Below are 19,475 nucleotides of genomic sequence, written 5' to 3'. Positions count from 1 at the left end.
GGCTGCTGCTGACTCGTGATCTGGTGACAGCTCACCTCGGGCTCTTAAGCAGAGGCAGGCGCAGTGAGTGACAAGACACAGGAAATGACCTCACTGAGAACCGGCCATGCAAAGCATTCATCCTTTGGTCAGCGTGAAGTGTGCAGACCTTGCCTGCCGGTGAGGAAGGGCAGGGCATGGCCACCGGAACAGCTTCCTGTATCCACGGGGTTCCAGCCTCTTGCACTGGCTGTTGCAGCACTGAACACAAAGAGGTGGCATAGGAGAGGTGTGCGGGTTAAGGGGCCTGCGGGAATACATGTGGAGGTCAGGCTGAGTTTGGGGGGGGAAGCATTCACGTTCTTTTTCTGGGTTCAGTTACTAAGCTCCCACCAGCAGGATGAGAACACTTGAAGCCAATGGAGGGAGCACAGACCACAACATATCAGATTATGTTTGGTGATGGCTATTAATGCAGAAAACAGGACAGTGACTCAGCTTACTGCAGGAAAGCAGGTATTCCAATACCGACACTATGACCTCAGGATGAAGGGAGCTATGGGAAAAAGATCGGGCAGGTAACTGCAGGAGCAGAATTCTGGGCAGAGAGCAGAAGGGTTCTTTAGTCAGAGAAGAGTCCGCTGTGGCAGGGCAGGGCCGGGTGAGTTCAGAGGCGAGCGGAGTGGAGCGTACAGAAGGGCTGCAGAGAGAACACACTGAGGACTTTGGTTTTTCCTGGAATGGGACTGTAAGCCTTTCTTTGCAGGGCAGCTCATGACTGGCCTGGCTTAGGTTTTGGACATATTGCGAATGGGCTATCCGCCCTGAGCTGAATGCCAGGATCCCAGTCTTCTTGGCCAAGGTCCTCAGCTTACAGAAGCTGGCCTTTTGTCACTATCATGAGGTACCTGGGATAAATAACTTCTGAGGTGAAAAGGAACTTTAGGGCCACAAGTTTAGGGCCTCTAGTTCAAGACTGGGCAGGCACATTGTTCTAGGCTGCATTGGGACTGTAAGAGGCCACGTGCAACGTGATCACCTCAAAGCCAACAAGCAAAAGCAGGGTTGGGAGCGATCCTTTGGTCCCTTTTGAGGACACCCCAGTACCAACGGCCTCTGACAAGGCCTCACTGTTTTATCTGAGCTTTTTTTAAAGTAAGGAACCTGTTTATTTTTATCTGTCTGAGTGTTTTGCCTGTACATGTTTGTGCCTCGTAGCCAAGGAAGCCAGAAGAGGGCGCCAGAGTCCCCTGGAATTAGAGTTACAGGTAGCTGTGACCAGCCTGTGGGTGATCAGAATCAAACCTGTGTCCTCTGTAAAATCAGCAAGTGCAGTTAGCCACCAAGCCATCTCTCCAGTCCCCCCAAAACTCTCAATGGTCCAGAGTGTCTCTCAGTAACACCACACCGGGGACAAGTCGTCGATCAATGTCCCTCCAGGGCAGCACCATCAAGATTAGCATCTCCTCAGCCTCTCCTTTGTGAGACTGCTCCGTAGTCGTCACACAGCACTTGGCAAATGTCGAAGGTGAGGGTGGGTGCCCGGTGGTGGGGACGAACTTGGCTGAAGCGGGTGAGCCTTGTACACTTCTTCAACAAGAGGGACTAGAGTGAGTTGGGACCTGGAGCTGTGACTTGGGTTTTTCTCTTCCTTTTTAACCTATGGCACTCCAGTCCCAGGAACCGCGTGGGAGGCGAGGGCTTGTCGGGGGCCCAGGGTATTATAAGCGGTTGGCACTGTGGGCAGATGAGCTTCACCTTAGCCCACGGAGCCAGTGAGGTGCTGGGGAGTCACAGCCAGGCTGTGATTTCAGACCCAAGCCAACCAAGGGCGTGGCGATGCTGTCTGGGTGTATCCTGGAGGCAGAAACAGTGACTCACTAGTGAGCACCTCTGTGTATCTCCTCTCCTGGGTGTGGCCCCTGCCAGCCAGGACCTGTCTCCCAAACACACAGGGGCAGACTTTTCAACTCCACACAAACAAGTGGTCAGAAACACCCAGCCCCTTGCTGTTTGCTGCTTGCCCGTGCTTACTGCCTGGCCAGGGGCTTCCCACTGTGTCAGTTCTGACTCACCCCAGGGAGTGGGCCAGAGAAGTAGGGAGTGGGAAGGCTGCCCATCTCTCCTGCCATCATGAGGTCTAGGGACAACTTGGGAAGTTGGACATCCTTGTGACCTTTACCTGTGTGGCCAGCCAAATAGCCCTCACTTCCTGTCTGCTGTCCCCACACCTGCTTGAGCAGGGTGACCTGGTCTTAGCAAAAGGAAGGGTGAATAGGTATAGGGGTTGCTCCAGCTGGGTAGCTAACAAGATTGTGCTAGCTTTGTAGGTAAGGCCAGCTGCTGGGACTCTGTCCTGCTTCAGCAGTAATGTCCCAGCACTGTCCACAGAGCAGGGTCCTCTCTCTAACTGAGCACGCTGCACGTTCATGCTTGAGACATTACCGTCTCTCTGTTTGCCCAAGATGTCTTCGTCCTGATGCTGGGGGAAAAGACCATTTGCTGTAACACATAGCTCTCAGGCATTGGTTTCTACTCTGAGCAGCGTGGCATTTCTGATCCTGTGTAATGAATACTTGGGCGCCTCTAATCTTTGGCTCAGCCACCCTCCAGGGCAAAGAGGGACTAAAAAATGCCTGCCCGTTTCTTTTCTTTCTTTCTTTTTTTTTTTTTTTTTTTTTTTGGTTTTTCGAGACAGGGTTTCTCTGTCTAGCCCCAGCTGTCCTGGAACTCACTTTGTAGACCAGGCTGGCCTCGAACTCAGAAATCTGCCTGCCTCTGCCTCCCAAGTGCTGGGTGGGATTAAAGGCATGTGCCACCACCGCCCGGCTGCCTGCCTGTTTCTTAAAGGCACTGCCCAGACATGATGCAAGTCATTCTGTCCACACCCCTCTGGTGAAGACTGGCGGTCACCTCTAGTGGTCATGTGAACAGATCTCATGAATGACATCCTTGGCCTCTCCTGAGAAGTCCACGCCTCGGAGGAGACAGCAGTAGCTTCGGGTGCAGCAGTTCTCAACCTTCCCAATGCTGCAGCCATTTAATGTAGTTTGTCATTTATGGTGACCCCCCAACCATAAAATTATTCTCGTTGCTACTAAATATATATAATTTTGCTACAGTTATGAATCATAATGTAAATACCTATGTTTACTGGTGCTCTTAGGTGACCCCTGTGAAAAGGTCATTCAATCCCCAAAGGGGTCACGACCCACAGGTTGAGAACCACTGCTCCTAGCGGTAGGCAGCCACATATCACATCTGAGTCTTTGTGTAGACTATGCCTCTCTCTCTTCATCCTCCCCTTCCCTCCTCTCCTCCCTTCCCCCTCTCTCCCACTTTCCCTCCCTCCCTCTTCCCTCCCCTCTCCCCCTCCTCTGCCCATACCTTTGAGCTTCAACCACACAGGTCATTATGGAGCATATCTTCCCACTGGAGTCCCCAGATGGACACGGTTGCCTGAAGGAGTCCTTTACGCCACGATCACCTTGGGTACTGCTTGTCCTCGAGTTAGAGTGCCAGTTTGTTTCCTGCTTGTTACCTGCTCTGAGATGGGTGCATGCCCTGGGAGGCTACTGCCTTCTTCCTGTCCCCATGGCTGGTCCTGCATGTCCATTGTCATACACTCTCCTGCCCGTGGGACCTGAAAACATGGGTGAGGACCTGCTGCCGCACATTCCTCCTCTCACCACACCCCTGCAAGTCAGCGATCCATGCTAAGGAAACTCAACACAGGGGCTGTCATCCTTCCTGAGGCTAAATACAACATTAATATATTTGCCCTAAAAATTGCCAAGCTACTCCTGGCACTAGGATTAGCTTTTCTATCTCAGCTAGCTTCTGGCAACCTCACAGCACCAGAGCTCCTCGGGAAGCATGCAGGGCCATCTCAGAGGCACACACTGGGTGCTAGGGACATGCAGGGTCATCTCAGAAGCACACACGGAGCACTGGGGACATGCAGGGTCATCTCAGAAGCATACACGGGGCGCTAGGGACATGCAGGGTCATCTCAGAAGCACACACTGGGTGCTAGGGACATGCAGGGTCATCTCAGAAGCACACACTGGGCGCTAGGGACATGCAGGGTCATCTCAGAAGCACACACGGGGCACTGGGGACATGCAGGGTCATCTCAGAAGCACACACTGGGTGCTAGGGACGTGCAGGGTCATCTCAGAAGCACACAATGGGTGCTAGGGACATGCAGGGTCATCTCAGAAGCACATACCAGGCACTGGGGACATGCAGAGTCATCTCAGAAGCACACACTGGGCGCTAGGGACAGAGTGAGAGATTCGCAGTCTCTCTTGGCTCAGGTTCATTCTTGTTCTGTAAGGAAGAGCCACTCTCCTCATTTAATTTTTCATTACAGGTGCTACAATACTGACAGCTTGGGAAACTTAGCCTAAGCACTTTCCTGGTCATCTGCCACTCCCCAGAGTTTTGCCTCACAGTCTATCTGCATGTTTATTAGATGTTCCTTCTCCTGGTCCTCTTCTCTTAGGGCCTTGACTGAATTGCAAACTAGTTTTCAGGGCTTTAATTGATTGTGGGTACAAAAACACTTCCAAGTAGATACAATCATATTGGCCCCCTGCTGCTGGCTACTAAATAACACTCTACTATATGACACTATGTTAATTTGCAGAATGTTCCTTCTTCCTATTGTTACATTGTTATCTGTTTATTGTGGTGCTGGGATCTTGCCTTGTGTCTTCTGTGGGTTAGACAAGTGTTCAATCTTTTCTTTTAAGTTTTACACTGATTTGAGAGCTAGTCCCAAGGACAGGGTGACATGTCCATACCACAACACATGTGGAAGTCAACCTCAGGCCTGGAAGCAAATGCCCTTACCCAGTGAGCCATCTTGCTGGGCCCCTGACTTCTTGTTTTGAAAGTTAGTTTCCTAGGACAACCTTCCAGGACTGGGGTTACTGGATCAGAAAGTATGTATGCATGCCTTGTGGCTCATGGAACAACAGGCTGCCTGGTCCCTTCCTGAGAGGCTTGTGTGTGTTTTCTGTTCTACAGCTACACTGGACCTCAGGGTCCTCCTCTGGAAAGTGTCATTATTTTCTCTCTCTGTATATTTGTAGCTGTTTGGTTTATATGCATTTGGTAAGGCAGGAAGATGAGTGGTATCATGCTACTCTTAAAACTGGTGTGAGAAGACTTAAGGATTACTCTTAACAGTATTGAAACAAAGTCAATACATTTTGTTTGGCGCCATGGCTAACATAAGGACCACACTAGCCCCATTCCACTTTCCTGTATTCTAATTCAACTGCAACTCTATTTAACTAGTATGCAGGAATCCAGCTAAAAATACAAAAGGGACGACACCACACAAGTTCATCTCTCTCTCTCTCTCTGTTTTTTTTTTTTTTCTTTCTTTTTTTGGTTTTTCGAGACAGGGTTTCTCTGAATAGCCCTGTCTGTCCTGAAACTCACTTTGTAGACCAGGCTGGCCTTGAATTCAGAAATCTGCCTGCCTCTGCCTCCCGAGTGCTGGGATTAAAGGTGTGCGCCACCACGTCCAGTTCATCTCTTGAAAGGAGTCATGGGATGGTGGGGCTATTTCTCAGTCTATCTCAGGGACAGATCAGGAACTACTATTTGGAGGGCTCGGGGAAGCAGCAACGGGGCATGTTTTTCTGATCAGAGTGGAGTGTCTAGGAATAGGGGAACATTGAACTCCTTGTTCACTAGGAATTCAGGCAGAATATCAAGATCACTAGATCTCGATAGGGGATGCCATTGGAATCCAGAGTCACCTTTTCTTTCCCATAATATGTTCTAAAGGATGGCTAGATGAATGTGTTGATGTATAGGCAATGGATACATGAGTGGGCAGATGCACGGATGCATGGATCCATGGATGCATGGATAGTTGGATACATCGTGTATGGATGCATGGGTCAGTGGATATGCGCATGCACACATGGATGGACACATGGGCTAGTGGATGCATACATGCACACATAGATTGATGCATGGGGCAGTGGATACATGCATGCACACATGGATGGGTGTATGGGTAGAAAGTAGACTGATTTTTTTTTTAACATGGTTTTTGTCGGCCTTAAACACAGCAGTGAGGCTGGAGATTAGAACCACACTTGCAGGACAGTAGGAATATGAACTAGACTTGGAAGAAGATGAAGTGTGCACTAAATCATTCATAATTTGTGCTGAGCTGAGCTTAGGGAGTCTTTAAGATAGAATGCAAAGTTTCCTCTGGCTGGTAGTAAGAGAAGCTGAGAGACAGAGCCCAGCCCAGGAGCCCAGGGCAGTTCCAAGTAGGTGAGGGGACCATGACCTGGGGAATGAACAGAATTGTTAAGAAGGGTTTTGACCAGGATCCAGGACAGTGTTTTGTTATTGTTGTTTTTCCTTTTGAGACAGGGGCTTACTGTATAGACCAAGATGGCCTGGGGCTCACAGATCTCCATCTGCCTCTGCTTCCCCAATACTGAGGTTAAAACTATGTACTACCATGCCCTAAACATGGGAAACAGCCACTTCTGGAAAAGCCACTTTCTGCTATGGCTTATGTGGCCTTTTTTCTCCCCCCCCCCACCCTCTGAAGAGACAGACCCCTCCTAGACCTAGGGAAGATGTAGACCCAGCCTGGAAGCTGGAATTTCCATTGGCCGAGGAGCCAGAGGCCCACAGGGCAAGGGTGCAGCTCATCTGCAGGGCGGTTGCAGCTCATTGGGGTTATTGGTGGAGTTGATGAAGACAGTCCGAGTCAGCGTCTGAGAAGTTTCTTCAAGTGGGCTGGGATGGAAAGCCATTGAGCTGTTTCAAGGATGGGAGGGCTGGGGCGGTGGCAGCCTGGGGTTTCCAGCTGTTCTGCTTGCTGCCTTCTTCATGTTGCTTATGTGCAGATAGATACTCATGCCCAGCTGGGCCCTGACTGACTGGGTGGATCTTCCTTGCAGAGGATGGAGAGGCTGTGAGCAGCTCCTACGAGTCCTACGATGAGGACGAGAACAGCAAAGGCAAGGCTGCCCCCTACCAGTGGCCCTCGCCCGAGGCCAGCATTGAGCTGATGCGTGATGCCCGCATCTGTGCCTTCCTGTGGCGCAAGAAGTGGCTAGGCCAGTGGGCCAAGCAGCTCTGTGTGATCAGGGACACCAGGCTCTTGGTCAGTCCTTATCTTCTCTATTGGGGTATGGGGGGAGGGGCTGTGGGAGAGGGGGCTTACTCCCCATAAGACACTGGGGGAGGTTAGAACCTTTGATATCAGGAGAGTTTAACATTTCCCTAGCTTAAGATAATGTTCAAAATCCTGCAAATGAAGATTAATGTATTTTGCCTGAATTAGGAAGATAGAGTAGTTTTTAATTAAACTCTCATAGCAGGAAAGTTGCTGTCCCCACCCCATCCCTTGCATCTTGCTTGTTTTAAGGCAGGGGCAGGGGTGAGGCAGGGTCTCGCCATGCAGCCCAGACAGGCCTTGAACTTGTCACCCTCTTGCCCCAGCATCTCTAGGGCTGGCATCACAGACATGTGCCAACACATGGCCTCTGTGCATCCTCCTTTTTTGGAGAGCTACATCGTCCCCAGTGGCTTCCTCAGCTCAGCTCCAGCCCCAGTTCTGGCTGCTGCTTTGGTCTGAGCAAGCTGAGAACTATTGGAACTGTCCCAAGAATTACAAAACTCAGAGCCACCCATTCTAAGTCAAAAACCTGTAGAGGAACCAGAGACTGGACTCTGACAATAGCCCCATTTCCTGACATTTTAAATTAAAATTCACTAGGTGTGGTCGGTCAGCTGCTCTAGAGTATGGGGCAAGATAATTTGGGTCTCAGGACTGTAGGGCAGACTGGGCATCACAGCAGAACCTTATCTCAAAAACAGAACAAAAACAGACAGCTTTGTGCCCTGACCTATAATCTCACACGGTCTTTATAAATATCTTTCCTCTGGTCACAATATGTCTACCTCAGTTCAGATGTTGTTTTGGGTCATCTTGCCTTGCTGTTCATTTTACAACAAGAGACCGAAGGGCAACATGTCTTCTCTGATAGAGGATGATGGTCCCTTCCTTAGAGTTCTGTTGCCTGGTAAGCTAGACCATAGCTTGGCTTTCCTGCCCAGTGGATCTTCTGCTGAAAAAGCTAAGGCATGCAGAGAGGTAGAGAAATAGAATAAACATGTGTCCTACTGTGGAGAAGTGAATCCTGTCTACAGGGGACAGAGAGTCCTGTGTCACTTAGGTAATGCGTTCTGAGAAACATGTCCTTAGGTGATGTCATAGTTAGTGTCATAGTTTGTTCTTACTCAAACAAAGACAACTGTGCCATTGAGGGATACAAGATTAGGAAGCCACTGTATATCACTGCACTCCATCACTGACTAGAACGTCACTAAGTGGCACACGGCTGTATTTGAGGAGCCCCCTGCTCTGAGGCCAGAGAAATAGAGAACCATTGAATAATGCAAGTCCTGGAACATCCCTGGCAAAGTCAGGAACAAAGAGCTTGAAGGAGAGGGAGAGGGAGAGGGAGAGGGAGAGGGAGAGGGAGAGGGAGAGGGAGAGGGAGAGGGAGAGGGAGAGGGAGAGGAGACACAGACAGACAGACAGACAGACAGACATAGAGACAGACTGAGACTGATGGAGGTTAAAGCCCCCGGCCTGCTTAGGGTATCCAGCCCTATGACTTAGAGATAAGATCAGGCTCACGCAGGAGAGGGGTGCACTCCAGTGTCCAAGGGTCTCTCCTTTGCAGAATCTACCACTGTACAAAATAGCATCCCTTCTCTTCCAGTGCTACAAATCGTCCAAAGACCACAGTCCTCAGCTGGACGTGAACCTGCGGGGCAGCAGCGTCGTGCACAAGGAGAAGCAAGTGCGGAAGAAAGGACACAAGCTCAAGATCACACCGATGAACGCTGACGTTATCGTGCTGGGCCTGCAGAGCAAGGACCAAGCTGAGCAGTGGCTTCGGGTAAGTGGGATGGGCCGAGCCGCTTCCTCCAGTGCTCGAGGGAAGGGCCCCTGGAGTTCTGCCTCCCAGCTTCTTCTAAAGGGTCGGATGATGTGGTCGGGAGTAGAAAGGGCCCTTTCAGGCACTCAGAGCTTCTAGCGTTCTGGGTATTGGCAATTGGTGTCATGGACCAGACACCACACTTGGTTGCTTAGTCTGAATTCTTGGAAGCCAGGGCTGTGGGGTATGTAGTTGGAATCTCTTTGCTGTCTTCTTCTGAAGAGGCATCACATTCTCCCATGATAAAGTCGATATTCGCTGCATCTGTGATACCCACATGGACCTTGGCCTTCGAGCAGATTTAACCCTGGAAGGAGTTGGGCAATTTTGGGGAGCCTGTTTTATGTGATTGGAGATTAAGGCTCAGAGGACAGAGGCAGTGTCACCTGGCAAATGAATCGCAGCTGGATTTAGGACAGTCTTCATGGCACTGGGCCCTGCCACTTGAGATGTATCTGAACACCTCTGCTACTGTGTAGTCCAGCTTTAATGAGGAAGCACCTGGGGAGGGGCTCCCTGCCTAATTAAAGATGTTGAGCATAGCAGGTCCAGAAAGTACACTGTCTGAAGCAAGAAAAGACTCGGTTCGGCAAGGTCTCAAAGCCCTCCAGAGCCCCTGGTGATCCCAGTGAGAGCCAGAGCCACACTCTCATTCCTTCCTGCCACCTGGTCAACCATCGTGGCTGTTTGTGGCATTGTGTCTGCTACCTCACCTCTCCTGACTAAGCCAGAAAAGACCCTGAAGGGACCCATTAAAATATGACTGAAAATGGGGGGTACTGGTCACCCCATGGGCTGAATGCCCTAGATTTGAAGCCGACAGGCTGTTTCTGTGAAACCACTAAATGTTTAGAAAAGTTTGGCCAAGCCAGTCTCCTAGGAGGGTCTGAGCAGTGCTTCAGTCCTTTCTAGACTGTCATGTAGAACAGAAGGGGTCATTGTCCAGACAGATGTGCAGTTTGGAGGATTCCTGATTGATTATTTGACTCTGAAGGGTCAAGCCTAGCATGCAGGTATACATGTATATATGCATGCATATATATGTAGTATGTCTGTGTACATACATAGATGTATGTCTATATGATGCATGTATGCATGCATATGTATATATTATACATGTATATGTATATGTGTATATATGAGCATGTATATATGATGTATGTATATATTCATGCATGCATATGTATAATGCATATATGATGTATGCATGTATATATGATATGTGTATGTATGAATGCATGCATATGTATGATGCATGCATATATGATATATGATATACACACACTCATACACATATATATGAAGTGATCTCATGTTGGTTTTTTTTTAACATTCTTAGATTTATTTATTTATTTATTTATTTATTTATTATAAGTACACTGTAGTTGTCTTCAGACACTCCAGAAGAGGGCATCAGATCTCATTACAGATGGTTGTGAGCCACCATGTGGTTGCTGGGATTTGAACTCAGGACCTTTGGAAGAGCAGTCAGTACTCTTAATTACTGAGCCATCTCTCTAGCCCTCATGTTGGTTTTTTAATGCATGCAAAGTGCTCCGCCCCAGGACACTTAGGCAGCGCTGAGGCCAACAGAATGCAAAGGGCTAGGCTGGGTCTGCAGCATTTCTAGGACCCAAGGCAGAGTTGCTGGCTGAGCTCCTTCTCTGCTCCCCCCTCCCTTTTGGTTTCCGACAGCCCTGCCCATCCTCAAGCTACTAAGTTCATACAGGCACTCACAAGGGTGCACACTGCACACATGTTTATGAATATGTGCTTGTACAGAGACATGCACATGCTCACTGGTCCTATTTATAGTTCCCAAAACTGTTCTTCGGTCTGCTCTAACCTACCTATCCTTCCCTGGACCCTCATCTTCTCTCCCTGGCATCACAACTCTTGCTGGAGGTTTCAAAGACAAGAGCGCTATTCAACAGACACCAGATCTGTGTCTAGGCTGCACAGAGAAACCCTTTTTCTCCCTGGTCAGATGAATGCTGAGGTAGTGTTGGCTCTGAGAAGCTGCCCACCCCTGTAGCAGGGCAGGATTGGTCAGCTCCCTCCCCAGGCAGGACCTCCATGTGTCTAAGCTAAAAAGGACAGGAGTAAAGGCACCTGTCCTGAACTAAGTCCTCCACACTGAGTCACCACAGCCATTGATACAGTGACTGAGGACAGACTGAGGTCACATAGCTGGCTTCTGATTCCAGAGCCTGTCTGAAATGTTACATATTCTTCATGGATCTGAGTCCCTAGCTGTGGGCCATCTGGGAAGTGAGAAATACCTTCCTTCTCCTTCCTCAGAGCCACTCTTCCTGTTGTTCTTTGTCGCCTCTGATTTCAAAGTTACTTCCACAAACTGTTGTAGGTAGAGACTGAAAAAAATGGAGGGTCCTTGAAGTACACTCACACGTGAAGACACACACACACACACACACACACACACACACCTGTCTGTCGTCCCTCACTCTTTTCCTCCTCTGGGAATCCTCCAGGTGGCCCTGGGCTCAGAAGAGAGTTGCATAGATGCTTAGTGAGGTCAGAGCCACCCCTGACCTGAGTGTCCTCAGGCTCCGCACCAAGTACCAGTAAAACAGGTCCTTTCTAGAGCAGGTGAGATGGCCTGTGGCTGGTGGCTGGTGGCCAGCAAGTGTGCAGAGTTTGCATCAGACCAAAGCAGTATCCAAGCCTGTTTCCAAATGGTGTGGAGACTCCAGAGTGGGCCCACAGCCCTGGAAAGTCAGGCAAGCACCCAGCAAGTGTATGCTCACCACAGGACAGCATCCCTGCCCTCATGGTGGCAGAAAGGTGGCTGACAGAGCCAGGGATGGCTGCTCTGCCATCTATGGGCCTTGATATAGAGACTCCTGAACACCCCCAGATATTGGGGGGTCCTGCAGGGAAGCATAGAAATGGATAGCTGTCCTTGGAACACTTGCAGGCTGTGACTAGGGTACAGGGATTTTGGTTCTGAGGTTCTGTCTCCCCTGCTGTGGGGCTGGGCAGCAAGGCCATGCAAAGACCTGGCCTCAACTCACAGTGCTTCTTTGGTCCAGGTCATCCAGGAGGTGAGTGGCCTGCCTTCTGAAGGAGCCTCAGAGGGAAACCAGTACACACCAGATGCCCAGCGCCTCAACTGTCAGAAAGTAAGGCTCCCACTGTTCAGAGGGAGGGTCCAATTCTGTATCTTCTTGGTAAAACATGGAAGTGTAAAATTGAAAGCCTCGTTCTTGTCCTTCAGCCCAATTAATAAGAAACACACAAGGCTTGGGTAAGCAGGAAGTGAGCTTGTCAGGAAAATGGATGGAAGGGTCCCAGACCTAACTGTTGTCTTACTTAGGGGGGAAATGTTATTAAAGCAAAACTCACTTTGCCCCGTGTTCTTTTTCATATATATAAACCTTTAGAGGACTAAGTTCACTGGGTGTAGCAATGGGTTCCAAAAGACATTTGCATACATAGTATTGATTTTGCACACAGTGTATCGCTCCTTGCCATCCTGCTGGTCCCCTCCACTCTCCTATTCCCCTGATGCATGTCACATACAAATTATGTAACTGTGTAACACTGAGGGGTCCATGCAGTGTTTGTCTTCATGAGTCTGACTTGTTTTCTCCATGTGCCGACCTCTGATCTTCCTGCAGACGACTTGCTTTCATTCTCTTCGTGCCGGAATAAAACTCCATAGTGTTTATTATACCCCACATTTTCTTCAGTCACCTGTTGATGGAGCCTAGGCTGATCCTGCATCGTGGCTACCCTCTATATTCTTGCATAGAATGAATGACTATAGTCTTACACTGGAGATGTATTTTACAAGGCTGGCACTCTTATCCTAGAATCCCGAGCCTCCAGGTGGAGCAATCCTGATGCTGATCCCCACAGATGGCTCCAGGGAGTTTCCTGGCTCAGAGCTATGGGGAGCTTGGGTTGTTAAGGATCTAGGAAGCGGGACTTAGTATAGTCACCTGTGGGTCACCCTTCCTAATTCCCAAGTGTCAGCAAACAGGAAGCCTGGGCATGGGCACAGCAATAACAGGGGCGTGGTATCTCATCTGTGTCCCCAGCACTGGCAAGGCAGAAAGCAAGAGGACTCATAGAATGCTTAAGCAAGGAGTGGGGGTGGGGGTGTGATCTTTTATTCTCTCGGAGGCTGGAGGCCACGTGGCAACCCCCTCAGCCCAGCCACAGGACAGCGTCTTTAGGGCCTTGCCCATTGTTCAGCTGCCAATAGGAATGAGATTGCGCTCCTGTCCCACTAGGTGAGGACAAGGGTCCCTCCTGCAGGTGCAGCTTTCTATCACCCTTGGACCTACTGTCGTATCAGCTCCAACAGCCATTTGGAGCACTTGCAAGCAGGATTAGGTAGGGAAGGTACTCTGAGGGTGGGGGCATGTGGATCTCAGGAAGGAGATGGTAGGTGCTCTGGAGAGCCCCAAAAGAAAGCTTGCCCGGTGACCTTGATTCTGCCTGGTAGAGGTTTGGTTGGGTGTCTCTGATATGCTCACGAGAGCCACCTGTTTGCCTTGAAATTTTAGTGCTCCAGGGAACCATTCCCGGAAGGTGATACCCGTCCGTTTCTTTGTTGTCCACAGCCAGACATAGCTGAGAAGTACCTGTCAGCAGCGGAGTACGGGATCACCATCAACGGCCACCCTGAGATCCCAGAGACCAAAGATGGTAACCAGGCTATGGCCCTCTACCTCATGATTGAGAGAGCAATACTATTGTACGGTGTGAGCCATGGCTATCAGGCTCAACCCTAATTGGGGGGCGGGAGGTGGGGAAGGGGAACGACAGGTAGCTGATTCTAACATAACTTTAAAGCGAACAAAAAGAGTTCGGTTCAGGTTTGCCACAGGCTAGGGAAGAGAACATCCTTCAAGCCCTTCTTTCCCAGTCCTGTCTCAAATCTCTTTGAGGCCACATGATTTATGAATATCCCAGTATTACCTACAGAGATGCCTGTGTATCCCCTTGAGTGTATGACTTTGGGAATAGCTGACTTGGCCCGCCAATCCTCATGTGGGGGGAGATGTATGTATATGTGCATGTGTACCTGTATACATGTGTGTACCTGTACACATGTGTGCACTTGAGTGTAGGTGGGGGGTGAGTCTGCCTGTGGGTAGACTATGTCCAACACTGAGAGCTTTCTCTCTCATCTTGACAGTCAAGAAGAAATGCTCTGCTGGCCTCAAGCTGAGCAACCTTATGAACCTGGGCAGGAAGAAATCTACCTCGCTGGAGCCCCCGGAGAGATCCCTTGAGACATCCAGTAAGTCCCGAAGCGATCACCGGGACCCTGGGATTCTTCCCTGTGTGTCGAGCCCTAGCAAAGGCAGAGGATTCTGAGGCTGGAGAGCACACAGAACTGGGGTTTGGGTTTGTCCCTGCTGTGGGTTGTTCTTTATGCTTTGCCAGGTTCTGTCCTGCTACAGTGTTGGGTCCTTGGAGGAAGCGAGGGATAAGTGGTTGTTGGTATCAGTGTTCTCTCTCTCTCTCTCTCTCTCTTTTTTTTTTTTTTTTTTGGTTTTTCGAGACAGGGTTTCTCTGTATAGCCCTGGCTGTCCTGGAACTCACTTTGTAGATCAGGCTGGCTGCGAACTCAGAAATCCTCCTGCCTCTGCCTCCCGAGTGCTGGGGGGCTTGTATCAGTGTTCTCTTAAGTGCACCGTGGCGTGGGGCAGGCGGTGCTGGAACAGGTGGGTGGAAGGCACAGTCCTGCACCTGCACAAACAGGATTGACTGTCCTCATGGCTATTAGGATCTGGGCATGGAGAACCTTTCTTATCCCATGATCAGAGGTGGCTTTATGGCCTTGACCTTGGAGGGTAGATGGGAACTGAGTAAGTACATGTGTTAGAGCTGGAGGAAAAACCTCTGAGACAGGGACAGGTGAGACCGGGTAGGGGGCGGTGGGAAGCCTGGGCAGCAGGTTCTGAGGGCAGGTGTAGGTGCGGGTAGATTCTCACTGGTCATCCCTCCTCTCACTCATACTTGAAGGAACTGAGGTCAGGAGGGAGACAGGCCAGGCCTAGAAAATATCCTGGTATGGAACCTCTTAATTCCAAGGTTGGACCTTGGGCTGCAATCCTCTCTGGGCCTGGAAGCCACCCCCACCTCCACCTTGCTCACCTCTGGGCCTTTTTCTCGACCCCACTCCCGGGCTCTCTCCTGAGCCCCTGGTTCTCCTGTTGCTTGAGGAAGGCAGGGTAGAAGACAAGGCTTTTCTTTGGAGCCTTCTGCTTCCCAGGCTAGGGTGTGGCCTACTTCTGCCTGTCACTGCCGCCTCAGGAAGCAGAGTGTACAGCCTGGGAGACTGGTCCTAGTGCACACTGGGATGTGACTGGATTGCTCATGGAACTGTTTTATCTTCATGCATAGCCTCCTTCCCGGAGGCTGTGACAGTGAGAACAGACACCCAGGGACTTAGCTCTCACTTCACCTGATCTAAACGTCTCTGGGGCTGTGATAGGCACAGGAGCATCTGTTTGGACTTTAGCTTCTGCTCTCTGGATCCTCAGCTTTGATGTCTTTTCAATGTGGTGTAGAAATGTATGTGAGCCCCACTGTCTATCAGGAGACCAGCTCTGTATGGGGCTGTCTAATCTGCTTCACTGCCTGCTTAGCTGTCGAGGACTCAGAGATGCTGCCAATCACTTAGAACTGAGCAGCTCTACTTCATAAGCCTGTGTATTTGAGAAGGTTAGGCTCAGAGAGGAGACAGCCCATTACGCATCTCCTCTAGGTGTGCAGGAAGCCTAGAGGCCAGGTTTTGCTCATCTTTGTTGCCTGGGGACAAGGCTCCATTGGTATATGGCAGCAGTTCAATAAACGTGGAGAAGCTGAACAATCCGTGAATGAGAAAGGATGTATCCTGGGTATACCCTGGTGCTATAGCTTCTGGGTGCTACAGGGGGGAAATGGGGTCCCCAGTCAAAAGGCTAAAAGCTCCAGTCCTAGGTCCTGGAAAGGCATGTGTCCAGCAGAGGAGGTTGGCACTGAAGCAGAGCTTTGCTGCAGTAGGCCCTACATGTTCTAACAGCAGGTAAACTGAGTCAGGGCTAGAGAAGACATAGACGCACCTGCTCAGGAGGAAAGAGGAGGGTTGGGTGTTGTGGGTAATGTCTGGACCACGTATCAGGGAAGTAAGAAAACTTGAGGCAGCAGGTTTGACTCTAGAGCCAGGAGATTTGACTTGAGACCAGACGTAGGGGGTTGCCTGCTGGAACCGAGAGGCCTGGAGGTGAGGTCTGGTAGAGGACCCGTATGCTGTACAAATACTCACCAGTCCCAGGCTAATAGAGGACAAAGCCCACTTTCCTCCAGCCATACTTTTGCCAAGAACTGGGATAGCTATACTGCCCTGCCCTGGAGTGCCAGGAAGAAAATAATATACTCTGAGATTGACAGATGTCATCTCTGCGATGACATATGACAGGTTCCGAAATGGGTGACACCCAAAGAGACCCAGTGGTAGTGCCACCCCTAGACCCTGTGGTCTTCTAGGTCCCCCTGTAGCCACATCCCTGCTGAAGAATGTCCCGTTAGAAGAGTTGTTCTCTGCGGATGCATGTCTCCTGTGACCTCCTCCTCCTCCTGTCTGCATGTCCTTCTGCAGGCTACCTGAATGTGCTGGTGAACAGTCAATGGAAGTCACGCTGGTGCTTCGTTAGAGACAGCCACCTGCACTTCTACCAGGACCGGAACCGGAGCAAGGTGGCCCAGCAGCCCCTCAGCCTGGTGGGCTGTGACGTGCTTCCAGATCCTAGCCCCGACCACCTGTATTCCTTCCGTATTCTCCACAACGGCGAGGAGCTAGCCAAGCTTGAGGTACACTGACTGTGGGGCAGGCAGGAAGGACGGACAGCCAAGGGCGGGCGGTCTCTTGGCTGTCAACTGAAGTACTGAGGACCACGATCCCACTAAGAGAGGACCAGTGGCTTTTATCTCCATTATCTACAGCTGTTTATGCTTTTAAAAAAAATGTCCATTCTTGTTCAGACCTCAGGATGGGTGGCTTTGTCACAGGGGTGGGACCACAGGCTTCTTTCTGTACAGGGCACTCCGGGAGTACTTTTAGCCCCCATGGTGCCAGAGCAGAGTCTGAAACTCAAAAGGCGTGCTATTTACTGTGTATGTTACCAGCCACAAGAACCCAGAGGCCCGGTTCACAGAAATGAGGGCTGCTGGAATTTATCTGAGATCAGGACTTGCTCTGCGATACAATTACATTTCGGCCTCTCCCTGCCTTTTGGTTTCATGCACTGTTAAAGTTACAAAAACAAGAGATGACATAATACAAGCTTGCTAGGAACCCCACAGGCGGGGCTGAGGTCCTACACACAAGCAAGCACTTGCCCATTAACTCCTGTCCACTTAGGACTTTAGCCACCGGCCTTCCAAGTCCGCTCCAATGCTGCCCCCTAGTGACTAAACCGTCCACACCAACAATGGCCTCACACAGACAGGTCCATCCACTCATTTCGCATTAGCCAACTCCTTGGATGAGGGAGAGAACTTGTGTCTGTCTTCACAGAACTTATTTTCTATTTTGGCAGTGTGATGACATCTGGTGACACAATTAGTTGTTTAGTTACAGTTTCAGGGAAGGACTAGGGCACGGTGAAGGTGACCTAGACCACCAGGAAGCTGCTGCACTTGCCCAGTGTAGGAGCGGTGGCCTGGAAGAGGTCTCTAAAAAGCAGTACTGAGAAATCCAATTGGAAATCAAAGGAGAAAGGAAATCTGTATTCTTTTTCCTGTGGCTGTGAATAAGTGCCTGACAGAAAACAACTCAGAGGAGAAACTGGCTTGGCCCTTGGCTTTAAGAAATACACACAGCCCATCATCCGACAGAGGAAGGCATGGTAACAGTTACAGCCCATCCTCCGACAGAGGATGATGGTAACACCTTGTATCTGCAGTCAGAAAACAGGTGCATACTGGCCTCAGCTTGGTGCTCTTTCTCATTCAGCGCAGGCCCGGGGTCTGTCAGGATGGTTCCAGGGGCTTTTCCTCTCTTCATATAAATCTATATGGAAACATCCTCATGAACATGCCCAGGGGCTGGGCAGTGGTGGTGTACACCTTTAATCCTGGCACTTGGGAGGTAGAGACAGGAGGATCTCTATTAGTTTGAGGCCAGCCTGGTCTACAGAGTAAGTTCCAGGACAGCCAGGGCTACACAGAGGAACTCTGTCTTGAAAAAACAAACAAACCAAACACCAAACCTGCCCAGAGGTGTGTCTCCTAGGTATTTCCAAATCCAGTCAATAAGAAACTGAGGACGAGTGCGGCACCAACAGAAAGTTGAGTTTGGTTTGTAGCTGTATCTCCAGAAGGATGGTAGGACTGAGCGGCCTGGGACCAGAGAGGTAGCTAGTTTTGCTCATAAAAATAAGCCTATGGCTTTTATACAATTCTATTTTCTTGTCACAAAGGCAAGACATAATATTGACATTTGAATAGAAACGTTCAGTGCCTACAGTTGATTGGGATGCACCCCTCCCCCCCAAAAGGAAACACCAGATTTGCTGGGACTCAGTAAATCAGGATTTCTTGCTCTTGTATCAGGTCTTTCAGATTCTTCAACTTTATTGGTGTCATAAAATAAAACCTGAACATGGAAGTGTCTCAGCACTCTCCCATGCATGGGTTAAGATGATAAAAGGGACAATTACTGTCTATGGAAGAGTCTACCTACAATGTATACAGTTATTCAGTAACCAACAGTTTTAGCACCTCCTGATCGATAGCTCTTGATAATCTTTTTTTTTTTTAAACCTTGAGAATGTAACTATTAGCTTCTAGAAACTCACGTCTACAGTCTCATGTGATGCTCCCCACCGATGTCTGGAGTGTCACTGAGGTGTCACTATGGTGACAAAAAGGAGGTGCCACTGCCAGAAAATGCTATTTAGGTTCGCTCGGGGACACAATGTGCTGGTAAAACTGAGGGTGCCCTGAACAGGTCTCATACTTGATGGCAGGGACCGGAGTGAGCTATCCTGGCCTAGAGGGAGGGATTGGCCAGGATAGCATGCCTTCCTTATTCGAGACTCTGCATGTCCTTCTCCTAGGCCAAGTCTTCAGAGGAGATGGGCCACTGGCTAGGCCTCCTGCTCTCAGAGTCGGGCTCCAAGACTGACCCGGAAGAGCTCACCTACGACTATGTGGATGCTGAAAGGGTTTCCTGTATTGTGAGTGCGGCCAAAACCTCTCTCTTGTGAGTAAGAAGAGGCCTTTCCTTGTGTGTCTTTTAATCCAGCCTTGCTTCTAGACCTGGTGGGTAGTAGGGCAGCATGCCCACTGGGAGCTCAGGGTCAGTCGAGTCCTCTTGTTCCTGCAGTAGGGGAGTGCAAAGCAGGGGCCCTGAAGCCACATGGCCCATCCTCGGGAGACCCAGAACAGAGCTTAGCCCCAGGGTCTGTTACCGTTAGATGCTCTCTAGCTCCCAAGCACTGAGTAGGCACCTTTCATGACTTCCCCTGGATT

At 50.0% G+C, this 19,475-nt stretch overlaps 1 protein-coding gene across 8 annotated transcripts in view; it reads left to right on the top strand.

Moving 5' to 3' along the window:
• Positions 1-19,475, top strand: part of Afap1l2 (actin filament associated protein 1-like 2) — a 116,236-nt gene that overhangs the window by 91,402 nt on the left and 5,359 nt on the right. For 4 of the 8 annotated variants that reach the window (XM_030250909.1, XM_006527024.3, XM_030250908.1 and 1 more), the window contains 8 exons: positions 3,388-3,471; positions 6,927-7,132; positions 8,760-8,939; positions 12,032-12,121; positions 13,571-13,655; positions 14,149-14,253; positions 16,600-16,811; positions 19,061-19,206. In XM_030250909.1, the coding sequence (XP_030106769.1) occupies positions 3,388-3,471; positions 6,927-7,132; positions 8,760-8,939; positions 12,032-12,121; positions 13,571-13,655; positions 14,149-14,253; positions 16,600-16,811; positions 19,061-19,206 (1,108 nt within the window). The remainder of the gene's footprint in view (positions 1-3,387; positions 3,472-6,926; positions 7,133-8,759; positions 8,940-12,031; positions 12,122-13,570; positions 13,656-14,148; positions 14,254-16,599; positions 16,812-19,060; positions 19,207-19,475) is intronic. The other 4 variants (NM_001177797.1, NM_146102.2, NM_001177796.1 and 1 more) reach the window with 1 other exon arrangement.

This window comes from Mus musculus, chromosome 19 (genome assembly GCF_000001635.26).
Source record: "Mus musculus strain C57BL/6J chromosome 19, GRCm38.p6 C57BL/6J".
NCBI classification, from domain to species: domain Eukaryota; kingdom Metazoa; phylum Chordata; class Mammalia; order Rodentia; family Muridae; genus Mus; species Mus musculus.
Note: the sequence above shows the minus strand (reverse complement) of the source record. Positions and strands in the feature narration are given on the sequence as shown.